Source organism: Topomyia yanbarensis, unplaced genomic scaffold (genome assembly GCF_030247195.1).
Source record: "Topomyia yanbarensis strain Yona2022 unplaced genomic scaffold, ASM3024719v1 HiC_scaffold_4, whole genome shotgun sequence".
Classification (NCBI taxonomy): Eukaryota; Metazoa; Arthropoda; class Insecta; order Diptera; family Culicidae; genus Topomyia; species Topomyia yanbarensis.
In genome coordinates, this window is record NW_026683602.1 from 641,031 (window position 1) to 666,383 (window position 25,353).

General features: G+C 40.8%; 1 protein-coding gene across 1 annotated transcript in view; it reads left to right on the top strand.

Annotated features, from left to right (window-relative positions):
* The window catches only part of LOC131695442 (myogenic-determination protein-like), a 39,875-nt gene that overhangs the window by 2,635 nt on the left and 11,887 nt on the right, over nucleotides 1-25,353 (top strand). The window contains exons 2-3 of the mRNA XM_058983943.1: nucleotides 11,608-11,730; nucleotides 11,795-11,878. Coding sequence (XP_058839926.1) covers nucleotides 11,608-11,730; nucleotides 11,795-11,878 — 207 coding nt within the window. The remainder of the gene's footprint in view (nucleotides 1-11,607; nucleotides 11,731-11,794; nucleotides 11,879-25,353) is intronic.

Below are 25,353 nucleotides of genomic sequence, written 5' to 3' on the forward strand. Positions count from 1 at the left end.
ATTGTTTTACACGTAACAAATGACTCGTTAATGCTCTTGAACATAATCAACAGTCCATGTGTGATGTGTTGAAACTGTAGAATTTTGACTTCTACCAGATTGACCTTCATCTGCATTTTGAGTTATTGTTCCCGTATAACTGGTCTTACGGGGCGTTTCGAAAAATCAATAGCAACACAATTCGCTCACAGTGGGGTGGTTTTTGCTGTGTATCGTCAGTCATTACTATTCACACAGTAGGTAGGGCAACAGCAGGTGGAATTAACTGCTTTACTACAGCCAAAACTCGACCGTAATACCTTTACGGTAATAAGAAAAAAGTGCTCCAATAGCAAAACGTTTAATACTAAAACGGTCCCAACAAAAATTCCCCAAACGGCAATACCAACACATTCAAATCCTCTCTGCATCGCACTCATTTTTTATCAATTCTTAAACGATAAATATTAACGCGTCTGGTATTCTGGAAGTGTGTAGCACTTTGCTTGTCATTTGTATTGCGCATCAAGCGAAGCGAACACAATGTGGATAAACGAATTTCAATTTTCTCTACACGATACATTCAGTATTTGAAGATCGGCTCAAATTCGGCTAGCTTTAAAGCACTGGTCCAGATCTGGGTGCTGGTCCGGATCCGGGAACTGATCCGGATCCGGGAGGTCCGGATTTGGGAACTGTGCCGGATCCAGAAACTGCCTAAAATTTTCATTTCACTATCCTACCAAACCCAGTAAAAATCCGTAATTTCGGCTGGTTTCTGCCAATATTCGGGCAGGTTCTGGTCTGAATTCTGGCAGAAATCCGCCAGAGTTACGTTTGGTTTGACTCGGTACTAATACTATCATAGGAATCGACCGAATTATCGTACATACGAACATGTCACATACTGAAAAAGTTTTGGTTATGTGATGCACATACATGAACAGCTACCGAAATTCGTCATTCCACCATTTACTACCTTTGCGGTAATATGAGTTTAATACCGCAATGCGCAATTGAGTGGTCTGTTACCGAAAAGACAATAGAATCTTACCCAAAAGTAATAGAAACATACCCGTCGGATTTTGGGTGTGGTATTTGTAAAGGGCGACGAATTTTAGCTTCTGCTCTGGGTGAGATGAGAAGGTAGACTGATCTACAACGTTTTATAAATAACATTCTAGATCGTATGGAATTCGAAACTAGATATCCTAACGAGATATTGAATAAGAAGCTGGAAAATCATTGCTTTAGCATGTGGCTAATATTCATACTGATGCGAGCACCAAAATATTACAATATTATGAAATTATTAAATATAACATTACAACATTCGAACCTTCATGGGTTTAATATTGATTAGTGTAGTGGCGCGTTATTGATAATCGATGAACATGCAGTTATAATTTCATTATGACCACATAACTAGTCCGAGCAAAAAAACAATAAAGAGTTAATCTTGAAGTTGCCAGTTTCTTACATTTAATTTTTTCCAACTGAATTAAAATTAGATTAACAGACATCTGTAAAAACTAAGGTGAACAATTTTGTGATTGTTTTAAACCTCTGACTATATTCGATATGCAAGGAAAATTAATTCAATATTCTATTAAGGCTAAGGGACAATTAGAGAATTTTTCGAGGATTACAAATGCAATTAAAAAATATTACGATGAAAATATCTCGAAAATAGGAAAACAGTTTAATTTTTAAGGAGAATTTTTGGACAAGACTACTATATCAAGCACGTAATTTTCACCGTTTTTTCATTCTCACCGTTCCGGTCATTTCTTTCTCTGTCTGTTTTCCAGTGGAATTATTCACATTTTTGTTGAAAACACTGAAGAAAGATATGTCCTCAAAGCAGGAATCGAACCTGCGATCTTCCAGTCTCTAGTATCGTGATCACCACCACAGCCTCCAATACCAATTAACCTATCGACCCCCAAAGTCTCCCTATAAGCAGATCGTCACATCTCCCTCTCATCGATCGGGCCAAATCTCTCTCGTTATCTATTTTTAGGTCCAGTGGACTGCGCTCAGGATTGAGATATTTATTATCACTGCACTGTTTGCCCCCTTAGCTAACACAGTCGCCGCCAGACTTTGGCAGTGGGTAGAGCTATGGACGGGCATGTTTAAGTCTGTCCCCAAAGCCTATCGGCAGATGCTAACGGCAAATCCAGTCGTTGATGGAATAAATACATTCCTTGTTTTGATGTGAGTTTTTTTGTTTTTTCCTTGTTCACAGTTCCTCGATGGCGGAGTGGTTAACGCACCCAACTAGAGACTGGGAGATCCCAGGTTCGATTCCTGCTTGAGAACATATTTTTCCACAGTATTTCCAATAAAAAGGTGAATCTTCACCGTTTCTTCAATCTCATCAAATAGAAGAAAACTTCCAGAACTGCCCGCAAAGTGCAATTGAAGTGTCGCAGTGGAATCGTTTATTATACGCTGCACTTTCCGAACAACCCAAGGTTATTCGGAAAATAAAATCTTCGATAAAAAAAACTGAATACTAGCTGCTGTACTGTTGAATTATTCGTGTCTGAAAATACTACAAATGTTATCACAACAAAACAATCCAACAGAAGCCCCAAACAACAAACAGCAGTCAAAATCCAACCCCACAAGCTCTACGACCAGGTGTTGATGCAATTCAATTGATTTGTCGTGATCTATGATGAATTAGATACGAAAGCTCATCCTGAAACAAAATCCTGGAGCTCAAACTATACTGGATTCCTGCTTTGTATTCACGAACAAAAAATATTGTTTGGCAGGGGATCTGTTTCTGTGGCAAGAAAATCAGCGTTTGGGGTACCATACAGATTACACCGTTAATTAAGTCCCATGATGATCTAGTTACGTTTTGGCTAGATCTGGCCAGTTGCCAGTTGCAGCAGGGACGTGCAACAATGATTTAACGACAATGGAAAACAGCTCATCCTAAAAGAGCGGTATCCACCAAATTATTCCCAGTTTCGTCTAATGGCCAATCAATGGGCGACAATGAAGATTAAGGTTGCAGTCGCCAGCGTCACGTTGGTCGGATTAAGAATTAGTGTTAATCAGCTAGCCAAAACACTCTAGGGTGTGTGCCGGCTTATACTAGGCAAAAGAGCAAAAATTTCTTCGAAGCAACGACGAATAAATTGCTTCTATTAGATCTATGAAAAATATGTTTTTTTTTCCATACGTTTATTTGACTCGGCATTTGCAAAAGCTTTTTACGCCAGTTTCTTTTTTTACATAGCACGTTACAAAAATCCTTAAGACTAATTTTAACTATACTAGTACTTTGTCTAAAACTAACACTGAAATCACTTTATTGTTTGCTTTTTTCCTTACATTGTTGTATTTCATAATGATCTAGTATTTTCGGGTGTATTTATTTACTTTTTTTCTGTTATTGTCTAAATTTAAAAACTAAATATTCTAGGACACCTTAATTGGTGAATGATTAGCCTTGGATGAGAGTATGAGGAGATGAATTTAATTAAATTTTGACAGTCGCTGTTTTTAGAAAATGATAGATAAGTTCCATGTATAGAGGATCGCGATACGCCAGGATGTCTCTAACAGGAACATGGATTGGTCTTCCTCGGACTTGTAAAGAATCTACTAATTGTGATCTGGCTTCACGATATTCAGTGCAGGACCAAACAACATGCTCAATGTCATGGTAACCCTCTCCACAAGCACAATGATTACCCTCAGCGAGCCCAATACGACGGAGATGCGCATCTAAAGTATAATGATTGGACATGAGCCTAGACATCACACGGATGAAGTCCCGACTTACATCCAATCCTTTGAACCATGCCTTCGTTGATACTTTAGGGATAATTGAGTGTAGCCATCGTCCAATATCTCCATTATCCCAAGATGTTTGCCAACTAGCAAGTGTCCTCTGTCGAGAAGCGCTATAAAATTCATTGTAAGCGATGGGTCTTTCATATATTTCACCATCTAGTGCACCAATCTTGGCTAAATTATCAGCTTTCTCATTGCCCGCAATAGAGCAATGGGCGGGGAGCCACACTAGGGTAAATTTATAACATTTTCTTGTTAGGTTACTCAGAGATTCTCGTATCTTCCCCAAAAAGAATGGATCGTGATTATCAATCCTCTTTGAGCGTAGAGCTGCAACTGTGCTGAGACTAATGGTTCGGGGGTAAAGTATTAATTATTTGCAAACTATAGTGAACTGCTGCTAGTTCCGCTATATAAACAGAGGCGGGTTCTGCAAGTTTGAGAGAAATTGAAAAATTATTGTTGAAAATACCGAAACCAGTGGCCTCACTGATTCGTGACCCATCAGTGTAAAACATTTTAAGGCAGTCTATGTGTTGATATTTACTTGTGAATATTTTAGGGATCTCCCGCGAGCGTAGATGATCCGGAATTCCACGAATCTCTGCTTGCATGGACGTGTCGAAGAATAAAGTGGATTCTGGAATATCTAGTATATTGACGTATGTGGGAGCATACCTAGCAGGCGTTATTTCTTGTGACATGTGATTGAAATACACTGTCATGAATCTGGTTTGGGGTTGAAGCTCGACAAGTCTTTCAAAATTTTCAATTACCAGTGGGTTCATAACCTCACATCGAATAAGTAAACGAGAAGAGAGATCCCAGAATCGGTCTTTTAAAGGAAGAACTCCCGCTAGTACTTCAAGACTCATTGTATGGGTCGACTGCATGCAACCTAAGGCAATTCGTAAACAGCGATACTGTATCCGTTCCAGTTTAATAATGTGAGTGTTCGCAGCTGAACGGAAACAGATGCACCCATATTCCATTACTGAAAGTATTGTTGTTTGATACAATCTTATCATGTCACTTGGATGAGAACCCCACCATGATCCAGTTATTGTTCGCAGAAAATTTATCCTTTGTTGGCATTTCGTTATTAGATACCTAATGTGGCCTCCCCATGTGCCTTTAGAATCGAACCAAATTCCAAGGTATTTAAAAGTCAGGACTTGGGCTATCGTTCTACCAACCAACTGAAGCCGAAGCTGAGCTGGATCACGCTTCCTTGAGAAAACGACCAACTCTGTTTTCTCCGTAGAGAAATCGATGCCCAGCTTTAAAGCCCAAATTGATAAATTATCCAAGCTATCTTGCAATGGTTGTTGTAAATTTATAGCTTTTGGTCCTGTGGCAGAAACCACCCCATCATCTGCAAGTTGTCTTAAGGTGCATGGGCTGACAATACAATTATCAATGTCATTCACGTAAAAATTATAGAGAAGGGGGCTTAGACAAGAGCCTTGTGGGAGGCCCATGTAACTTATTCTGAGTGTCGCCAAATCGCCATATGAAAAATGCATGTGCTTTTCTGACAATAAATTGTATAAATAATTATTTAATATCGGTGAAAGACCACATTGATGTAGCTTCTCCGAGAGAACATCAATGGAGACTGAGTCGAATGCTCCTTTTATGTCTAAGAACACAGACGCCATTTGTTCTTTTTTTGCGTAAGCGAGTTGGATTTCTGACGAAAGTAGCGCCAGACAATCATTCGTTCCCTTTCCCCTCCGAAAACCAAACTGGGTATCTGATAGCAAGCCGTTCGCCTCGACCCAATTGTCGAGACGTCGTAGGATAATTTTTTCCAACAATTTCCTGATGCAGGATAGCATTGCAATCGGTCGATACGAGTTATGATCGGAGGCTGGCTTTCCCGGTTTTGGAATAGCGATAACTCTCACTTGTCTCCAGTCGTGCGGGACAATGTTCTGCTCAAGAAGCTTATTGAATAAATTCAACAAGCGTCTTTTTGCTAGGTCAGGCAGATTCTTCACCAAGTTGAATTTAATTCTGTCTAGTCCCGGAGCATTATTGTTGCATGAGAGGAGTGCAATTGAGAATTCCATCATTGTCAAAGGCGAATCTATGAAATCGTTACTTGTGGGAGCATCGCGAGTGATTTTCTGCGCAGGAGCAGAATCGGGACAAATTTTCTTGGCAAAATTAAATATCCAACGATTCGAAAAATCTTCGCTTTCATTAGTCACGTTTCGATTCCTCATTCTTCTGGCTGTGTTCCAAAGAGTACTCATTGATGTTTCTCTTGACAAGCCATTAACGAAGTGTCTCCAATAACTAGATTTTTTGGCACGACGTATACTGTCAAATTTGTTTTGCAAAATGAAATAATTTTCAAAGTTCTCACGTATACCCCCTTTCTGTTTCATAATTTCTTTGTAGGCAACTTGTTTAGCTTCATATGAATCAGAGCACTCTTTGTCCCACCAAGGATTAGGGGGCCGTCTATTTATTGTCATTCCAGGATTGCATTTCGTTTGGGCTTGTTCTGCTGCTTCAATAATTAAACCCGCTAAGAATTCATATTCTTCGGTAGGGGGTAGCTCTTCTGTCGAAGCAAGAGAAGTGGAAATTAATGTTTCGTATGTTTTCCAATCAATATTTCGTGTTAAGTCATAAGGAACATTGATTGAATTCGTAAGGCCTAATTCACTGTTAATTGAAACAACGATTGGCAAATGATCGCTACCGTGAGGATCAGGTACAACCTTCCACGTGCAATCTAACCGAAGTGATGTCGGGCACAGAGATAGATCTAATGCACTTGGACGTGCAGGAGGTCTGGGGATGCGTGTTGTTTCGCCAGTATTTAAAACTGTCATATTAAATTCGTCACAAACATTGTATATCAAAGAGGATCGATTATCATTGTAGAGGGAACCCCACAATACTCCGTGCGAGTTGAAGTCTCCCAGTATCAGACGCGGAGCAGCCATGGATTCCACTACCTCAAAAATTTGACGTTGTCCAATTTGAACTTTGGGAGGTATATATATAGAAGCGATAGACATGTCTTTGCCTTTAATATTCGTTTGGACAGCTACAGCCTCAATGCCCGCAAACAAGGGGATGTTAATTCTATAGAAAGAATAGCACTTTTTAATTCCTAGAAGCACTCCTCCATACGGGGTGTCTCGGTCTAGGCGAATAATGTTGAAATCATTTAAGTTGAAATTAATGTTTGAGGTAAGCCATGTTTCACATAGAGCAAAAGCATCGCATTTTAAATTATGCAGTAAAATTTTTAAGGAATCAATTTTAGGTATGATACTTCTGCAATTCCACTGTAAAACAGTGATGGAATCTTTCATTGGAGGAGGTGAATTACCCATTGAAAGATACAAGCGCTGCAAGGATGGGCCATTGAGCAATCAGCTGCTCTAAAAATGTTCTAATTGTTGGGAGGAAAGCTGAAAGTATACTCTTTAGTGGTTCAGAAATATTGAATGCTTTAAAAATCCAATCAACAATTTCAGAAAATTTCAATAATCCTACCCCCGGCTGAGGCTCAGAGGAAGTCGAAATTTTATTATTTCCAGTAATGGTGTTCTGTTTGGATTGTACGTTCCCAAAACCGGGCGGAATTGATTTCGGTTTTGAATCGGAATTTTTCGGTTGTGGGCGCAGTTTATCTATTGGTGGAGAAATTTTAAGGCCCTTTCTTGGCAGCTTGGGAAAAGAAGACTGTTTTCTTTTTCTGGAATTTCCGGGCAAAACAAATGATGTACCTTCGCACGCTCCGTCAGAGTCAGACTGTTCCGAAAATAGAGATGTGTAAGTGTTTTCTAAGAAGATGGGTTTAGGGGTAGCATTTTTCAACATTTCTGCATAGGAGCGCTTAGACCTCTCCTTCAAGGATCGTTTAATTTTATCCTCACGCAATTTATAAATGGGGCATGCAGGGAGCTCATGTGAGTTTTCTCCGCACATTAAACATTTTTCTGAATTTTCATTGCATGTATCTTCTTGATGAGAACCTCCACATTTGCCACACCGTGCCTTATTGGAACAGTAAGTGGCTGTGTGGCCAAGCTGTTTGCAATTAAGGCAATTCATTACACGAGGAATAAAAAGGCGAACAGGGAGACGAATCTTATCGATAATGACATAGTTGGGCAGCGCAGACCCAGCGAAAGTCACTCGAAATGAGTCAGACAGTCGATAAACTTTTTTATCTCCTTCGTGTGATACTGAATGCAATTGCTTGCATTCAAGTATCTTTACGTCTTTAAGTATGGTGTCTTTGAAACGACCAACCCCATGCTTAATTATGTCATCAACAGTCAAACTCGATTCTGTGATGACCCCATCAATTTCAATTTCCTTTGAAGGAATATACGCTCTATACTCACGCGTAAAAAGCTCGCAAGAAGCAATTGCATTGGCTTGTTTGAGACTACCAACGACAATGCGTATTTTATCTTTATTGACTTTGACGATCTCTTTTACATCCGAGAATCGCGAAGTCAAATCTTTAGAAATTTGAATAATATTTAGCGCCTTTACTTTACGCCTAATAAATACAATCCATGGTCCCGTTGACGACTCTGGGTAAATTTTAATTCTAGTCGGATTTACATTTTCAGCATAAGGCTTAGGGGGAGGGTCTGTTACTCGTTCTCCCATCTCTTCATCCATTTTACCTAGCAAGAAAAACTATCACAAAAAGGAATGAAAAATATACCTGTTATACCTGTAGAACACACCTCATGTGTTACGTTGTAAACTCGGTGCCCGTTGTTTGACAATGTGACACTTGCTGTCCTTCTTCGTCGCGTTGCTTCTTCAGTAGAGAAATAGGCCTACCTGCAACACTTCAAAACTCTCTCCGGTTAAGCTGCTCGTCGGTATCACCACCACAAGCGCGCTCTCTCCGTTTCCACCGTCGCGGTAAACAAAGGTGGCTACCTGTGGCTTGCTGCGAAAATCCCACTGTCGATGCGGCACTTTTCGGTGCCACTTGTTTTCCTTATTCGTCGTACCACTTCTGCGGTAGACGAATAGAGCAAATGGGTCTACCTGTGACGCTTCCCCTCTCGTCGATTAGAATTGCCCGACGACACCAATACAATATATTTTTTCTGTGTGTACAGGCACGATCACTGTCGATTTCTGCCACCGCGGTAGGCAAATTCGTCTACGCGCGGTTTGCTGTCAAAACACCGAGGATGCCGTTGACCACGCCTCCGACGTATCAACTGTCGACTCACACTTAACAAACTGGTCTCTCTCTCTCTCTCTCTCTCTCTCTCTCTCTCCCACAAAAACGCATACAGCGTCTCGCACTCCGTCACTCTCTCGAGAACAAAACCTTCCACCTGGAGGCACAACCGTCTCGGCCGGTTGCAAAAACTGTTATGATGAAAAATATGTTATTGCCTTTGTTTCTTTTCGTTTGCCAAAATGGGCTTTCAACCGCATAAAATAAATTTAAAAATAATAACACGAATGAAATGAATAATCTGAACGAATTAAATGTAAATAAAATAAACTATAGAATTAAATGAAATGAAATGAATAAATTGATAAAATAGATTAATTTAATAAAACAAATAAAATTGAATATCTGCTAAATTTGATAAATAAATTTATAAAGGTAAGTCATTAAAATTAAGTAAGGTTTTTAGTGTTTCGAATTATGCTCGTCAGTAGTCGTAGTAGCGGCATCTGTCTGAGCCGCTAGCTGGACGTTCATTAAATGGTTGCTGTGTAAGATTGAATTTGTCGGAAAATGTTTGCGAATGAAAGTGTAGTAGCTAAGCAATATGTTTAAACGCATTTCGAATCTATACCAATGAAAACCACAAAGCAAATCTTGTATTGTAAAAACATATAAATGTATATACAATACAAGATATGTACATATAGATATTATTTTCTCTTAAAACTTCAGCATTCTGTATCATCATTATATTTAAATCACTTTTATCAACAACAACTACTAACAATAGAACACTTTTGTTGGTATCACAACAGGAAAAAATAATCGTAATGGTGAGTTAAATGAAAGCCGTTATTTGAAGAAAAAATTCCCCCCAGAGGCAGGATTAGAACTTGCAACCCTTGAGACTCCAGCGTAATGCACAAACCCTTATGCTATTCCTGAGCTATGATGACGTCCCAGGAAGAACACATGATTATCGCATTGGCGACAGTGATCGTTCCACAGCCTCTAGAGAGAGATCATTGGGTAAGAGACCAGAAATCGGTTGTCTCTACAAGCTCTGTCACCCACCGAAGTACCTAAATGTGTAATGAACTAAAATCAGACATCAGACGATTATAAAAAAAACTGTTTTAATCCACCTAGTGGTGCAATTGTGCCTTTCTCATTTGTCCAAACCACGATTCCATGGCTGGTTATATTCAACATAATGGTGGAAATGTATATTACATATTCAGTACGATTTGCACATACATACAATGGATCGACAGCCACGAACTTGAGATGCTATGTGTTGACGCTGAAACACTTGAAACCAGTGGTGGATCCAGGAGGAGAGTTCGAGGGGTCCGGACCCCGCCAAAAATATTCATCTTCCTAAGAAATTTTAAATTAGTTTCAATTTTGAAATAGTTTTAAACTCAAAATCATTTCAAATAAAATTTTTCACTGGTTTTAATTAAATGCGGTTATTGCCTATAACGTAATGTGTTCATTTCAAAATTCAAGTTTATTCTAGAGGCACTAGGAAATTTTAATGGGTGAGGCTTGCTGGGAGGGGACTTGATGGGGAAAGGGGGGTTTAGGGAAGGGTGGTATGTGATGTGGGGGGGGGGGGATGTTTTAACCTCTCACCGCATATCCTTGGCTACGCCCCTGTCAAAATACAGAAAACCTATATTAGTCACAAAAAAAAAATTGGCCGGGATTAAGTTGACGATGTTCAGAGTGATTACATAACCTTTCTATAGGAGAAAGGCAAAACTCGGCCTTGCTATCTAACGGGGAAATTAAATAGATCAAATGTGTTGAGTGGCAGTGGCGGTTGTGTGTGATCTATAGGCAGTGGTACGATCACTGTCGCCAATGCGATAATCATGTGTTCTTCCTGGGACGTCATCATAGCTCAGGAATAGCGTAAAGGTTTGTGCATTGACCCGGAGTCCCAAGGGTTGCAAGTTCGAATTCTGCCTCGGGGGGAAATTTTTTTCCATTTAACTCACCATTTCAATCGGTTTTTCCTAAAAATGGAATGTTGTCTCATAAACTTTTTCAGAAATCAAAAATTCCGAATTTTTTTTGGATTTTTTGTTAAGTTTTTAAAAATATTGTATTGTTAAAACGCTCAAATAAAGAGTTCTCTTAAAAAATGTTTTAATTTTCTTTTCATTCGCATTAGTGCCAGTGTTTCATGCTTATGGTTGGTTGGATACTACCTAATAGCACAGATTTTGTCCGCTTTACCGGTCATTTTAAATATATTTGTAGTAGGGACTGTGGCCGCATTTGCGATGATGGCGCCACTGATATATGAACAAGCATACAGGGGATGGACGACTAGTAAAAAATTGTTCCCAAGCCTGAGAGGTAACACTCTAGTAAATGAGTGTTTGGGACCGAATATAGAAGGTGGAGCAAGTGCTCTGGGAAAATCGATATTTTTAGAAGGATTTTCGTCATAGTGTAATGTCTGTTAGTCCGTGCTGCTAGCTTTAAACTACTACTCATTATATATTTATTTTAAATATAAACATACACCGTGGTTCCGTTAGACTTTCGAATCCAGCCGTGATAATGAAACTGTTTAAAATAAAAATAACACATTTTCCTGTCCACAGGTCAACGAAGCATTCGAGGTCCTGAAACGGCGCACCAGTACGAACCCCAACCAGCGATTACCGAAGGTGGAAATTCTCCGGAACGCAATCGAGTACATCGACAGCCTACAGGCACTGCTAGAGGTTAGTACATCGTTTTTTATCAACTAAACCTACCGGTCATTAATAATCTATGTTTTCCTACCAGGAAACACCCCCGATTCGACAGAGTCCGGACATACTAACCGACAGTAGTTCGGCATCCAGCTTTTCATCACCCCAGGACTACATGGTAAGTGAGATGAACAATTACGCATATCATAAAACGCTCACACGTACACATTAACGCCATCACCAATTAGCGTCCCACCCGAGTTCGCCTGTACCAACCAGCACTCAGTACATATCAGTTCACACCTTGATCTATTAGGACGCGAGTTGGGCTGTCAAGAAATCTCAGCGCCTATTCCGATCGCACCTTGTTTTCCCCGGTCTCTCTGGCTGTGTCGCTTCGGTATCACATATGCTACCGATACCATAGTAACGTTGCAACGGGTGGGATGTTTGAGATATTGTCGTTTAATTATTTGTTGATAAACATATGGGGACAGTTCGCACGGTCGGTCGGGTGCGGGATATTTTGCCTATGGTCATGAACATAAACGAAAATTGCGCAGCTGTTTGGTGGTGGGCGCAGGTTTTATAGTCAGTTTTCTTTATCCTTCGCCTATATGGCTGCCGCGTTCGTAAAGTATGATTCACATGGGCCGTCAATGTTAGTTTTAATCTTTTGAAAAAAAAACGCATACAACGTGTGAATGAACACGTCGAGTTGACGTATCGTTTAAACCGCACTTAAATGAATACAAAAGAGGATCAAAATCGCGCCTGCTGCGATCCGCATCCAGTACGGAACCGATTCGCACATCCGCGCAAGATTGATGGTGTTGACGAATGGAGCGCTCCAAGTGTTCATTAATCGTTTGCGGATGATGATGATCTCAGGAATGATCGCTTGGCGGGTGTGAGCGGACACTCAACGCTAATCTAAATACTTTGTGCCGCAGAAATTCCGTTCCAGCTTGACGCTTCTGCCTTGTTCAAGTCGGGTGGAAAAAAATGCGTCGAAAAGATTAATGGCGATCGAGCAAAGTTTGAATCGAATACTTGCTCCGGCGAAAGTCTCAATTAGTGAAAGTGAATATCCGTTGACAGGCCGGGGTCGGTTTCGTCGTCGTCGTCGTTATGTAGTTCGTGACACTGTCAGCCTCACCCACCTCTGTTTGAGGACATAATTAGTTTGGGTGAAGTGCCAGTGCAGCGATCTTGTCGACGTCATTTTCCGCCGTGATTGTGAGAGCCTTTCCGAAATCTTTCGCGTTGAAGATCACGACGAGCTGTGGTCTAGGCCGGGGCGGTACGGGTGCAGGGTCCAGGGAGCTTGTTAAAAATCTCCAACCATTTATTTCACCGCTAGTCATAATATGTCACGCTGTCATTCCGGCTGGGTAATGTGACTGCTCTAGCGTAGTCGAATAGGTGGAGGAGGTGTGGAATGAAGGTTTGGGTCGAGAGCGGGAAAGGAGGGAGACAGTTACAATTGACTAGTTGAAGATATTATTATGCCTGTTCGTGTGTTGTTTGGGTTCCGCCAGGCGAAGGACTTGGACAACATGATCTCCATGGGCTGATGACAGTGTGTCGTCTGGGAAGACCAACGAGGGATTGGAGAGGTTCAAAGCAGCTCATGAAATGAAAATGAGAAATTGGCTTTCGTTCGAGTTCAATGACGCTGCTGACCCGAATGATGCAGGAAATTTGTTTAGACGGTACGCCGGATCTGGGTAGTGAAACTTTATAGTTCGATGTCTGAGTCAATTTTTCGAGATTAGTGTTGCTAAAACATTCGACTATCCATATCGTGTCCGAGACTGCGTGTATCTCCCAAAGATCAACAGAATTAAAATTGAGGTGATTCTTTCGGATCCGAACAGAAAAATAACCAAATACAAACAACGAATCGTTGTGCAACCTCAGGTCGACCGACATTTGTCGTCGCGGACGACTCAACTGCTTGGGAGGTTGGCAGTTTTCACCCGGGGATCGTTCGCCCGTGAGTTTGGACAAGCGAAATCATCACTGCGATTACTCACATTCTTGGCATCGCACGCATCGCTTCTCGCGGAATATAGCCGCCGATTACCACCGTGGGTCGTGGGGGGAAAAATATTAACCTACTTCGTGACAAGCTCGAGCGCGAAAAATGCGTCGAGGCGAGACTTTGGATGTTGAGATATAATTCATTGCGGAGTTTTTTTCTTCTCAATCTTTTTTCCGACATGCTGGCAGTGAAAAATTCCACGCTAATGGGTTGCGATGGAATCACTTTTTCCCGGTGGGATCTCTGTCTGTGTGGTAGGTAGGATACTGATTCTCTCGTACGGAATGCTAAATCGTTCTAGTAACATGTTCTATTAAGTTGAAGGTTGTTTTCAAACTTGTCTTTTTGGTTGGTATGTGGTTAGGAAGCCCTTTTCTAGCAAAATGACGCAGCATTTATTGAGGACTTTCAAACAGATCATTTTTCCTGGAAGCAACCCATTATAATTTTTTATACTGTGATCGTTTGGTCACCCCATATCTAACGGATACTAATTAAATACAAAACAGAATACATACATTTTCATCAAATCAACAAAGGAAAATTCTAATGTTTGCACCGCTCCGTCGAATTTCAGAGAAAAACGTTTTTTTTTTTCTACCACGATTTTTTAATTTTCCTTCGCTAAACCGATTCCAAGATAGAGCTGATTTCTCAGTCGCGGAGCCAACCTGCGTAGCGCCGTCATGGGGTTGATCTACCAAAAATTCTCCCTACTCGTCCAATACGCATTTTACGATCTGTCTCGATCCGCCCGCAGACAGCGCTGTATTAAGAACTGCTCAAACGTAAATCCTATTCAGTGCCTGCTATGAGATTCCAAGCAATTTCGAGATTTGACAAGCTATAAGCTCGCAGTAGGGCCGAGAGGCCGTGGCCATATTTGCACGTTTGAAAAAATTAATCCAGAACCTCATTCCGACACGGAACGACGGCATGCAGTGCAGCTGCTCTATACTCAATGCGAAAGAACTCTACTTTACGATTCCTGCACGGATCAAGAGCTGTCTTCAGATACCGTAAATTAATTTTTCGACGATAAAATAGCATAATCGTGTCACAGACAGAGTCGCACAGACGGGGATGACATTTGTAAACAAATAAAACGGCTTAGGTGTCACGTTGCTCGAGGAAAGTTTGTTGTTTTTTGCTCGGCACAGTCAAAGCCTACTACCCACCCTGATTGTCAGCGGAACTGACAGATTTAGAGGATGCTTATTTTTATGCGAAGAACGAAAAAGCGCACCCATCGTGACATCCTATCGTCATAACCGTAAGTTTTCCCGATAAATTAATGTTTTAATATTTCCCCGGGATTAATTATTTCCATTCCTTCGCTTCAGACATTTCATCCCGGTCGCGTCCCCCATTGAATGTTTATGAATTCCGGGCGCTTTTTTTTATTCATTTCAAGTAGCATCGTAACAACCGACCATCATTTTTTGATGGGTAACTGTCAAAAAGGTATTTTTTTCTCTCGTCACTTGAACCGGCACCGGTAGTCGCCGCATATATAGTTGTCACCTCAAATTTCAAGTCTAGCTCCTTCGAGTGCCAAACAGATTCCGAAGATACAAATAGCTGCCTGTCTAACGGATACATGATTCTGTAATATGCGATCTTAAATGCCATCTTAAATCTTACGTTAAGTGGTCCGTATTATGGGCGACACACCAGCGCGAAGCAGGCTGGGCTGCCTGGGCCCGGTGCGTGTTTTGGGATTTCTGTTTTCGCCTTCTGCGATCATTCTCGCCACTTTTGTCTTTTCCAAATTTTACGAGTTTTTCCCCCTGGGTTACTGCTACTGTTTTTTTCTCGATTCTCCTCCTTCACTATCCGCTCATTTCCTTTGCCGTTGAGGTGAGGACAAATGTCTTATAAATATGAAAGTGGTGTATATAAGTACCGAGGGTGTTGTTGTCACATGCGGCAACGAGGGTTGCACCTCAAGTAGGTACGAGGGTTCCGATCAACACCGGGGGTGTAACGTAATGCCACTATTAGAGCTAAGTGATCTTTAATAGCTGGCGGCAGAGTGTACTTGAGAAGGGATAGCTCACAGGAACGGTTGGCTGAAGTATGAGAGGCGCGTTTCGGTTCATGGAATGATTTCCAAACTTGATTTTTGCACCACAGACTAACGGGTGTAGCACAATGAAAACATTGTTTAGTCTTTGATTGTTAGAAATCTTGATTCGATTTGAACCTACCAATGAACGATCCTAGTTTGCGGATGGGCTTTGTTAATGCATGATAATACAACAAATTTTCCAGCTAGAGAACAGAAAACGTAAGTTGTGTTTTTGTCGAACAGTGTTCTTCTTATTTCGAATGTGGTTTTCAGACCACTCTAATAGTTGGGATCACCATATTGTCATCCTCTATCACACAAGATGGCTTAATGGAAACAGATTATTTGTTTTTGTTAAAGCTTTTGAGAGTTTTAGTCACCGATATTTTGGTGAGTGGTAATGCAGTAATAACAACTAACCAGCATTACAGGTACAAAATGATCTTTAGTTCTAGAGATGGAAGGTAATAGCTCTACTTTGCATCCAATGACCTATTTCAAGAATTCCTCTTTTTATACGTACATTCTGAATCCACAGATTCTGAATCTATACATCTCTAACCCTATGTGCATGGTTGGGAATCGAACCCAGGTGAGCTGCGTACAAGGCAATCGATTTACCAACTACGCTTTGACCGCCCCCAATACAATATATTCACACTTAATTTTTGCACATAGATGGTTGAATTTTCGTAGAATATGAAGCTTTAATTCATGAGAATGTAATTTTATACGACTTTGTGCAGCCTGGGGTATAATTATGAGCACTCCACCATCTGACTCAATGTAAATCTAACCGTTTGCCGTTTAACCCATTCGATAACTTCGACGGTTTGCTTCCATTTTACGCTGAACAGGAAGTACTCGATAAAGTGTCTGAATCTCGCACCATCTGACCGCGAAGCAAAATGCTTCCTAATCGTTTTGCTAGTCGAATGAGGCAAATATACCACGCGCAACTTTATATTGGCGACGAAAATTTAGATTGCCTTCTTACCGCACCGTCCGAACGCGCAGCGACATGCTTCTCATTCGACTATCGAGGGATGAATGAAGCACAAAAATTACCAATATTCGATTAGATCTCTTAGGTGCTCCATATTGACGGCGCTGTCTGAAAAATACTGAAAAATGTCCGTTCGCTTTCGAAAAAGTTTCTGGATATCAGTTTTTGCATTGTCCGTAGAAGTCGGCACATTTTTCCTATTAATTAAAGAAAACATTGTGTTATTTCGTTTAGTACAATGAAAGCTTCTAACGTTCAAAATCTCTACCTTCTGTTTCTACCGAACGTTTGAAAATGATCCCTATATTGAAGGGTAGGTCGTAGTCACAACTAAAATAGTTTTCAATAAAATTCATTGAAACCATTTTCGCCCAGCTTAATTCTGCAATTTCGACGCCTAATTTTGTTCATCTTTATATTATTCGATAATTATTTCCGCATTTTTCGCAAGTTACTTCTGAGCCCTTCGAAGATGTTTCGGGAATCATTTGATAACTCGGTCGAAAATCTTCAAGAAATTTCTTATTAACCCTACCTTTATCCTTCAAGATTACTTCTAAGAGTTGTTCGAAGATTCATCATGCACGCGAAATAAATTGCTAAATCTTTCTGAATCGCATGATTTTCCTGTGTACTTGGAATAGTTTTCCGAAATCCTTCAATGATTCCATCTGACCAAAACCTTCCAAGGATGTCTTTTGAATACTCTTCCAACGAATACTTCAAGAATTCTCTCATCGCATGCCTTCGAAGTTACCTAACGAGTCTTTTGTGTAAACATCTATCTAAATCTTTGGAGGATTCTGTCTGAATCTTTGAAGGAGCTTCGTTCTGATTGAATCCTCACCTTCCAATTTTTTTGCAGATTCTTACTAAATCCTTTAAGAATTATTCTTTACCGGAATTTTTGGGGGATTCTGATTGAATTTTTCAAAGACACCTCCGGAATCAGTCGATAATCTTCTTGAATGCGCTGTAAAATATTTTCGGATGGTCCTATTCCTAAATCCTTTTGAATTTTTTCCTGAATGTTCCATGGACTTTATCTGACAGAATCCTTAGAGTATTTTTTGACTCATTCGAAGCCTCTTTCTGAGTCGTTCGAGCATGATTCATGAATTCGTCTATAATCGCTCTTGCATCTTAAGGTCTTAGAGGATTCTTCCGAAGTCCTGCGGTAATTTTTTTTGAATCCTTTGAGGATACTTTCGGAGTCATTCGGTAAATCGTTCTGCATCTTTCAAAGGCTTTGTCGAAATCCTTCCAGTCTCTTTCTGACTGTTCAAAGGTTTCTCATGACTTCTTTGAAGAATCTTCTTGAATCTTTCAACGATTCTTACTTGCCAAAATTCTTCGACGTTTCCTCGCAAGTCTTTCGAAAATTCAGAAGTGACTTCAAGCTGGTTTCAGATATATTCCAGGGAATCCGGTATAATTTTTGAAGTATTTAGAAACTATCCAGAAAATCCTATTCAACGGTTAAGGTAAAATCTTCAAAATATGGGGAAAGGGAGAGGAAAACTAACCACAATGTTTCCTTGAAGAAATCAGGAACATAATCTTTGATGATTTTAGGATGATTCCACATCTGAGTCAGAAAAAATCCTCGGACGATAGAGGAATTATAAAACTACTTTAGCTATTCAGGAAGACTCCTCCAAAGATTTCTTGACATAGTTCAGTTTTCTTGAAGCATCTTCCTTGTAGTATTCAAGAAGTATCTAATGGAATGATCTCGAAAGACCAAGGAAGAATCCTTGAACTCGTAATTAAAGTCTGCAGAATTTAGAGAGAATTTTTTCAAGGGATTTTTTAATCACGCTTATGCTTAATTTTTTTAAGAGGAATTTTTAATATATTCAGAAAATATCATTAACGGGGTTCAGGAAAAATATCAGGCAGAAGAAATATTTGAAGAATTTTGGAAGTGTCAAAGTTAAAGCGCTTGCCGAATTCAAGAAGGCTCCTTTGTCTACAATCGGCAGGAATCGTAGAAGGGGCGATGATCACCTATTTTCACCTGCGTCCCTTATCACCTATTTTTATGAATGAACCACCTTGGTTATGCAACTAATTTTTTCAGATCTTATTTTATTTCAAAGTAATAAAACTTGATAATATTCAGAATGGCACATATTTTGTCGTATGAAATTTTCACTGTTTTCTGTTTTGGAGGGCATTGGAAGGGATCACGTATCCGCCGGTTGATGCCAATCGAGCCAATTTTTTTGGACTGAGCAAGCTAATTTCTTTGTTTGTTTAGTGTTTATTTGACCAATTAGGAAAGTAATCCACTGAACATTTAATGAACTTAGGAAATACGCATGGTCTTGTCTAAGTGAATGATCACTTTCAAATTATGTATGAGGGTTAAGAATTGACAGCTCGCGAGAAGAATCCAAAACCAGTTACCAATTTTCGGCAGTCATATCAACACGAATAATAAATGTTTTATTGTCATATTCATTGGTATACTTTTAGACCATTAAATCATCAATCAATTATATTACTATGCTATATTTCACCCTAAGGAGGAAAATTTGGTAAAAACCAAAATTTCTCACTAGGGTGAAAATTTGTTGGTAAAAACCAGTCTTTGTACAGGAGGGCACAAATCCTTATTTCATACTCTGTTGCGTTTCGGCTTCGCCTCATCAGAAACTCATATTGTCGGAATAGATTAGCGCCGGCTTGACGCAAATCCCTTAAAATTAAAACACTTTGTGTTTCAATCGGACGACTGATCAAACGTTCGAGCAGAAGTTCTGTTTATGCCGATGAGACACAGTCTATTCCGACAATAAGTTAGTGTCGGTTTCTGATGAGGCGAAGCCGAAACGCAACAGAGTATGAAATAAGGATTTGTGCCCTCCTGTACAAAGACTGGTTTTTACCAACAAATTTTCACCCTAGTGAAAATTTTGGTTTTTACCAAATTTTCCTCCTTAGGATGAAATATAGCATAGTGCTTTCGCATAGGCCTGCTAAGCCAAGACAAGTTTCGGCTTCACTGTGTCTCATCGGCATAAACAGAACTTCTGCTCGAACGGGCCATCACGTTTGATCAGTCGTTCGATTGAAACACAAAGTGTGTTTTAGTTTTTAGCAATTTGCGTCAAGCCGGCGCTAATCTATTCCGACAAAAAGTTAGTGTCGGTTTCTGATGAGGCGAAGCCGAAACGCACCCATGTAATAAGTAAGGATTTGTGTCCTTCAAGTGCAAAGACTGGTTTTACCAAAAACAAATTTCGCCCTAGTGAGAAATTTTGGTGTTTACCCAATTTTCCTCCTTTGGGGTGAAATATAGCATAGTATATCAAAGTATAGAACCCTCGAAACGTGCACATTGAGGATGGATAGCTACTCCCAGGCCCCATCCGTTGATTCTGAGGTGAGGCTGGAGTGGAGATTTTTACTGACATGGGATACGCTTCAAGAGAAACATGAGTAAGCGCTGAAACCAGACAGAAATTTGAATCAAAGCGGTAGCTCGACATTTCACAGCATTTTAATTGATTTTATTAACTACTGAGTTGAACAGAAACAAATTTAGTTCTTTGAATCCCTTTGTAACTCTTCAGGTTATCAATTTAGCACTGGTTGAGAAATTACCATATTTACTATTACTAGTGCTCTGTTTGTGATCAATTTTGTCGGTTCAGATAGGCGTAAAATTTAACTGCCCCGAATAATCGCTACGATTCCGAAAGCACCAGCATCTCTCGCTGTGGAAAGCACACTGTGGTATCTTCCGGAATTCTTAGCGTAGCGCAAAGAATCCAGTTATTCGTCACCACTGTCGCTAGGGAAGTTCCAACAAAGGACAGCTCTCTTCTGTGGAAAACAGACGCTGCAAGAGCAGCTAGCGAGAACACCGGAAGTTTTCGTAAGAAATTCAGTACCATAAAAGTGTCGTCGTCTCACCCTGAGAAATTGATGTAAATCCCGGAGGCTCGGAGATCGTCTCCGAAAACCGGAGTCTGCGGGTGAAACCCTATTTCTGCATCATGGGCAAACATTTGAACAATCGAGCTCCAGAGCAGGGTTATCTTGAAAATAACTTTCGAAGTGTCAGACTTTAGCCAAAAGTTAAAAAAATCGTCAAATGATTCACAGTCCAAATTAGATCTGCGTCTGCATCAATCAGAAATTTTCCTAGAAAAATGCTTGTTTCGATCTTGGTTGTATTTGTAATTCTTCAGTGAACCTACCAACTTGTCGTCGCTTAGTTAGCGTTTTTGAAATCGTACACGCATCCACTATTCGATTCCTGATACTATCTAGGCCCAAACGGCGTCTCTAATGCCGCCACGGTGCTTGGCTGTTGGCTCTTAGTACCAATAAGCATTTCAGAATCATGAATCTCAATGCTACTCAACCCTCTTTCTGGCAGTCTAGGCGATAAGAAAACCAACCGATCACAATACGAAAGTGTGGACGATATCCGTCGCTCGTCGTCGGCTTCCTTCCGGTAAAAGATAGCTAGAACGAACCACCACCCTGTCGGAAGCGCTACAAAATTGAGCTGACCATTTCAAAGTGGCGCAACCGCAATCCGAAGTCGAGTGGGGGCGAGCCGAAAATTGACTGCCGTCCAGAAAAATGTCAAAATGTGCTCAAAATTACAACGAAATTAAACGCGCTCCGATTCCTCCGTTTCTCGCATGCCATCATTACACCGGTGTGATTGCGAAGATAGGCAGCGGCCAGAACGGCAAAGGTTTAATTTTGGAATCAAGCTACCACCATGGGGGACAGCAGCGGCAGCGGCGGCGGCGAGACAGACGACCGCGCACCGAAAGTCGTACAACATTTGCAAGTACACGCTGTTTAATGAATTTTAATTGCATGTCTCAATAAATTTTGCAAGAGCTACTCTCCGCAGTTGGCGGCGGCTGCGGCTGCATCTGGGGGACTGGATTTAGGGACAGTGTGCCGAAAATTTGAAAATGAACGTTTATCCGGTGACGGAAGTTTTACGGCATTCACTGCGAGATCGGATCTAAACTCCGTTTCAATTCTTGATTGCATAAGAACTTGGCTAATTGCACACATGTTCTGCATGTGCGTGTTGAAAAAGACGAGCTCTGAAATTGTAATCTCTCCTCGTTTGATTTCGAGTAACGAGTGGCTTGTTTGTAGCAGTTGTTCACCTCCCAGGGGATCAATCAATCCCGGGTGAGAAATTGGGCGATAAGCGTTGTAGCACGGTTCCGTGTAATACATAACTGTCAAAACATTTACGACAGGACATACATAACGCAGTAGGCGCGCACATCGCTTCCTCGTTTCAAGCTAAAGCGTTTTAATTAAAAACCGATTAAGAGGGCTTACACTCTGTTCACGAAAAGAAACTCACCTAATGAAGACGGCGAATTTTCGACAGCATAGCAACTTCTCCGGACAGGACAGGACAGGACAGAACAGATCTGTACTTGGACGCCTTCTGCTTTCCAACGACAGCAATGGCGTCACGGATGAGGAGACGATGGAGAGTGACAGACCGACCACGCGGTGGTTTACGGTTGCGCCCCAGTTCAAAGACATGAAAACGCCGCGCCGCCGACACACTAGTTGCAGAGTACCAAAAACTTCCCTCTAATTAATTGCATTCAGTGTAGTTCTAATTTCCTAATTAATCAAACGCAGTGTAGCGCTATACTGCGGGTGCACTCGCCGGCCTCCATTCACAGAGATTTTTGCTTTGAACTTCCACGCAATCCCTCTTTTTCTCTCTCTGCTGCTGCCTTTCTGTTGATGAACTCTGCCTTCGGGAGAGACCGACGTGTTGAAAGGATCATAAAACTTGCGAAGAAATTGTGCAATGAGTACTACACTCTGACACCGCTCCTCCCACTCTTGCCACTGCACTGTGACATCAAGTCCCGTGGTGTTTAATGCAATTAGCACTTACTTATTAGTTCTGCGTTCCGAGCTGCGTGCGCACCGGGAGCATGGCCTCGGAGCACCTAATTGGACACCACAGAGCTGTTCTGAGATTCCACCACTAGCCGATCAACTCGTACCACAGACAGGACAGTTAAATGCTTTGAACTTTCGTGTGTGTGTGTTTTGTACTAACCTGCGAACGGGAAATTCGATGCGACAGGATGCACATTCCGAACATGCGAGATTGTCGAGCGATTTTCATCCTGCGGTGTTTGAACAATTACTCAATAAACTGTACCGAGTATTGTAACATTTTATTAAGCAAGAGGAAAAAACAAGGGAAAGCCGAACTATTTCAGTATAATCGGAACTACTTTACTTCAGAAATGGCCAGGTAAACTAGCATCAGTTCGATAATACGCAGATTCAGTTAAGAACTTATTATGAAGCAACATTTCACGCGTGTTTTTTGAAAAGGGTCAATAAGCCAATTAATGCTGCTTCATAATAATTTCTTAACTGAATCTGCGTATTATCGAACTGATGCTATTTTGAAGTAACGCGTCTAGCGTTGGTTTGTCACTTCTAGCGACGGTTGTTTGCACCGCTTACTGCGATTATGAAGGAATCATTTTGTCTATCATCAGGATTCAGGGATGAATTCCCGCGTGTTTTTTGAAAAGTGTCAATAAGTATGCTATCAAAATTCACTTCGAGAGAAAATTCCAGATAAATCGTAACTCACTGGGAACGGATATTAACGTTTTATGAAAGAGACAAGTTTTTTCCTTTGTCAAGCTGTAATCTATAATCGACGAGTAATGGTTTATTAGGAAAGTGGGTTTTGACAGAATGTTTATTGCCCCTTTTCAAAAATATTTATGCAAAATGTTTTTAAATGATGTTTCGATGTACACATCTCGCGGGACCCATACACATAATTATCTGATTTTTTTTCGGCTCCCAAATATTTTCCGGAAGCAAGAGGTTAAACGTGTTAACCTGAATTTCGGTGGTATTCAGTGTTGCAGCGATCACTTCTGTAGAATCATGATTTTCTTTTGGGATTCCAAAAATAAACGCAACAAATCACTACGACCGCCGACTTCCCATATGTGAGACGGTACTAATGCTGTACGAGACAAGCTAATAAAAACGGAATAGATGTCACTCTTCATTACTGGTGCAGCCGGTGATAGTGGCACTGGCAGCACTCCCTGCTACGATATATCGCAGTGTACTTTTGGACCGTTTGATCTAGTAGTATTAGGTAGAAATTACTGATCTGAAATTATCCAACTGAGTTGATATTGTGCCGCTTTGTCGTTTAAATTGGGAGGCAAACAAAACTTTTACACGGCGAATTGGGAGGCAAAAAGGCCGCTTCTGGGCCTGATGGGGAGGGCGGTAGTATAAAAATGCGAGATCTCAGTGTGCGTATTTTAAACGTCAGATATCTGAATGTATACGGTTTACGAACCGCCTTTAGATAGCGTATGCCGTGGAATTTTGTGGCAACATTTCGAATGTTATACAAAACTTTGTCTCTGTTGTTTTTTTTGACGTAGGACTACGCCTTCATTTTCGGTATGGACCCATTAAAGGTTGTTACGATCAAAGTGTCCTTGAAGTTGGTTTAACGCATTTTTTTCATAGCGCATTAAAAAACCTGCGCACCCCTCACTTTAAAGTTGTATGTGTATAGTATCCTGCCTAACGTAAATAAAAAGTATTTGGAGTTCGTTTGTCGGCAGCCAAGAAGACTGGATTGGGGAAAAATCGAAAGCCGGACGCTTCAAAACCGACGAGAAGAGTGGCAAGCTGTTTCAAGCGGAACTCCAACCTCTCCGTCCAAGATGTCTCAAGCAAGCAGGGAGTGTTGTCTACAACCGTGCATCGACTTACAGGAAGATGTTGGCTTCAAATCGTGACGATAAGCAAAAAAGTGGACCATATGACGATCGCGAGCTGTATATGAAGATGTTGACGAAGGCGAAGAAACCTATGACAAGGCAGACCTTAAGCAGCAGTCTAGTCCGGAATATTATGCGTCCACTGGAAGAGGAAAGGCGGCAGAGATTTTAAAACATATTAAGCTGTCGAAGTTCGCAAAAAATACCTCGTGTGGCAGGACATCTGTTCCTGTGGCTTGAAGAGCGTAATTTATATTGCAACCGGGACCACCAACCGCGCAATTTATGCGCAGGAGTTTCCGTCTGTAGCTTTTCCCCAAGCAATACAATTGTTCCGTTCTGTTTTGGTCCGATTTGGCATCTTGACAATTACGGAAAAGAGTCATGGATTGGAACGGCGCGAACAACGTCCAGGTGGTGCCAAAGGACATGAATCCTTCCAACACGCCGGAGCTGCACTCATTAGAAAAATATTGGACAATCTTTAAGCGGAACCTCAAGAAGACGCGAAAGACAGTTGACAGCAAGATGCAGTTCAAGGCAAATTGGCGTTCTGAGACGAGGAAAGTGATCAAGGAGGTTGTGCAGAACTTGGTGGAAGGACTCAAAAGAAAGGCCTGGAAATTCGTATTCGTTAAAAAGGCAGCTATAGTGAATATTTTTTTCTTTATTCTGTATGAATTGAACTTGCAAAAGAAATATGATTTGAATTTTTGGTAAAAAGTTT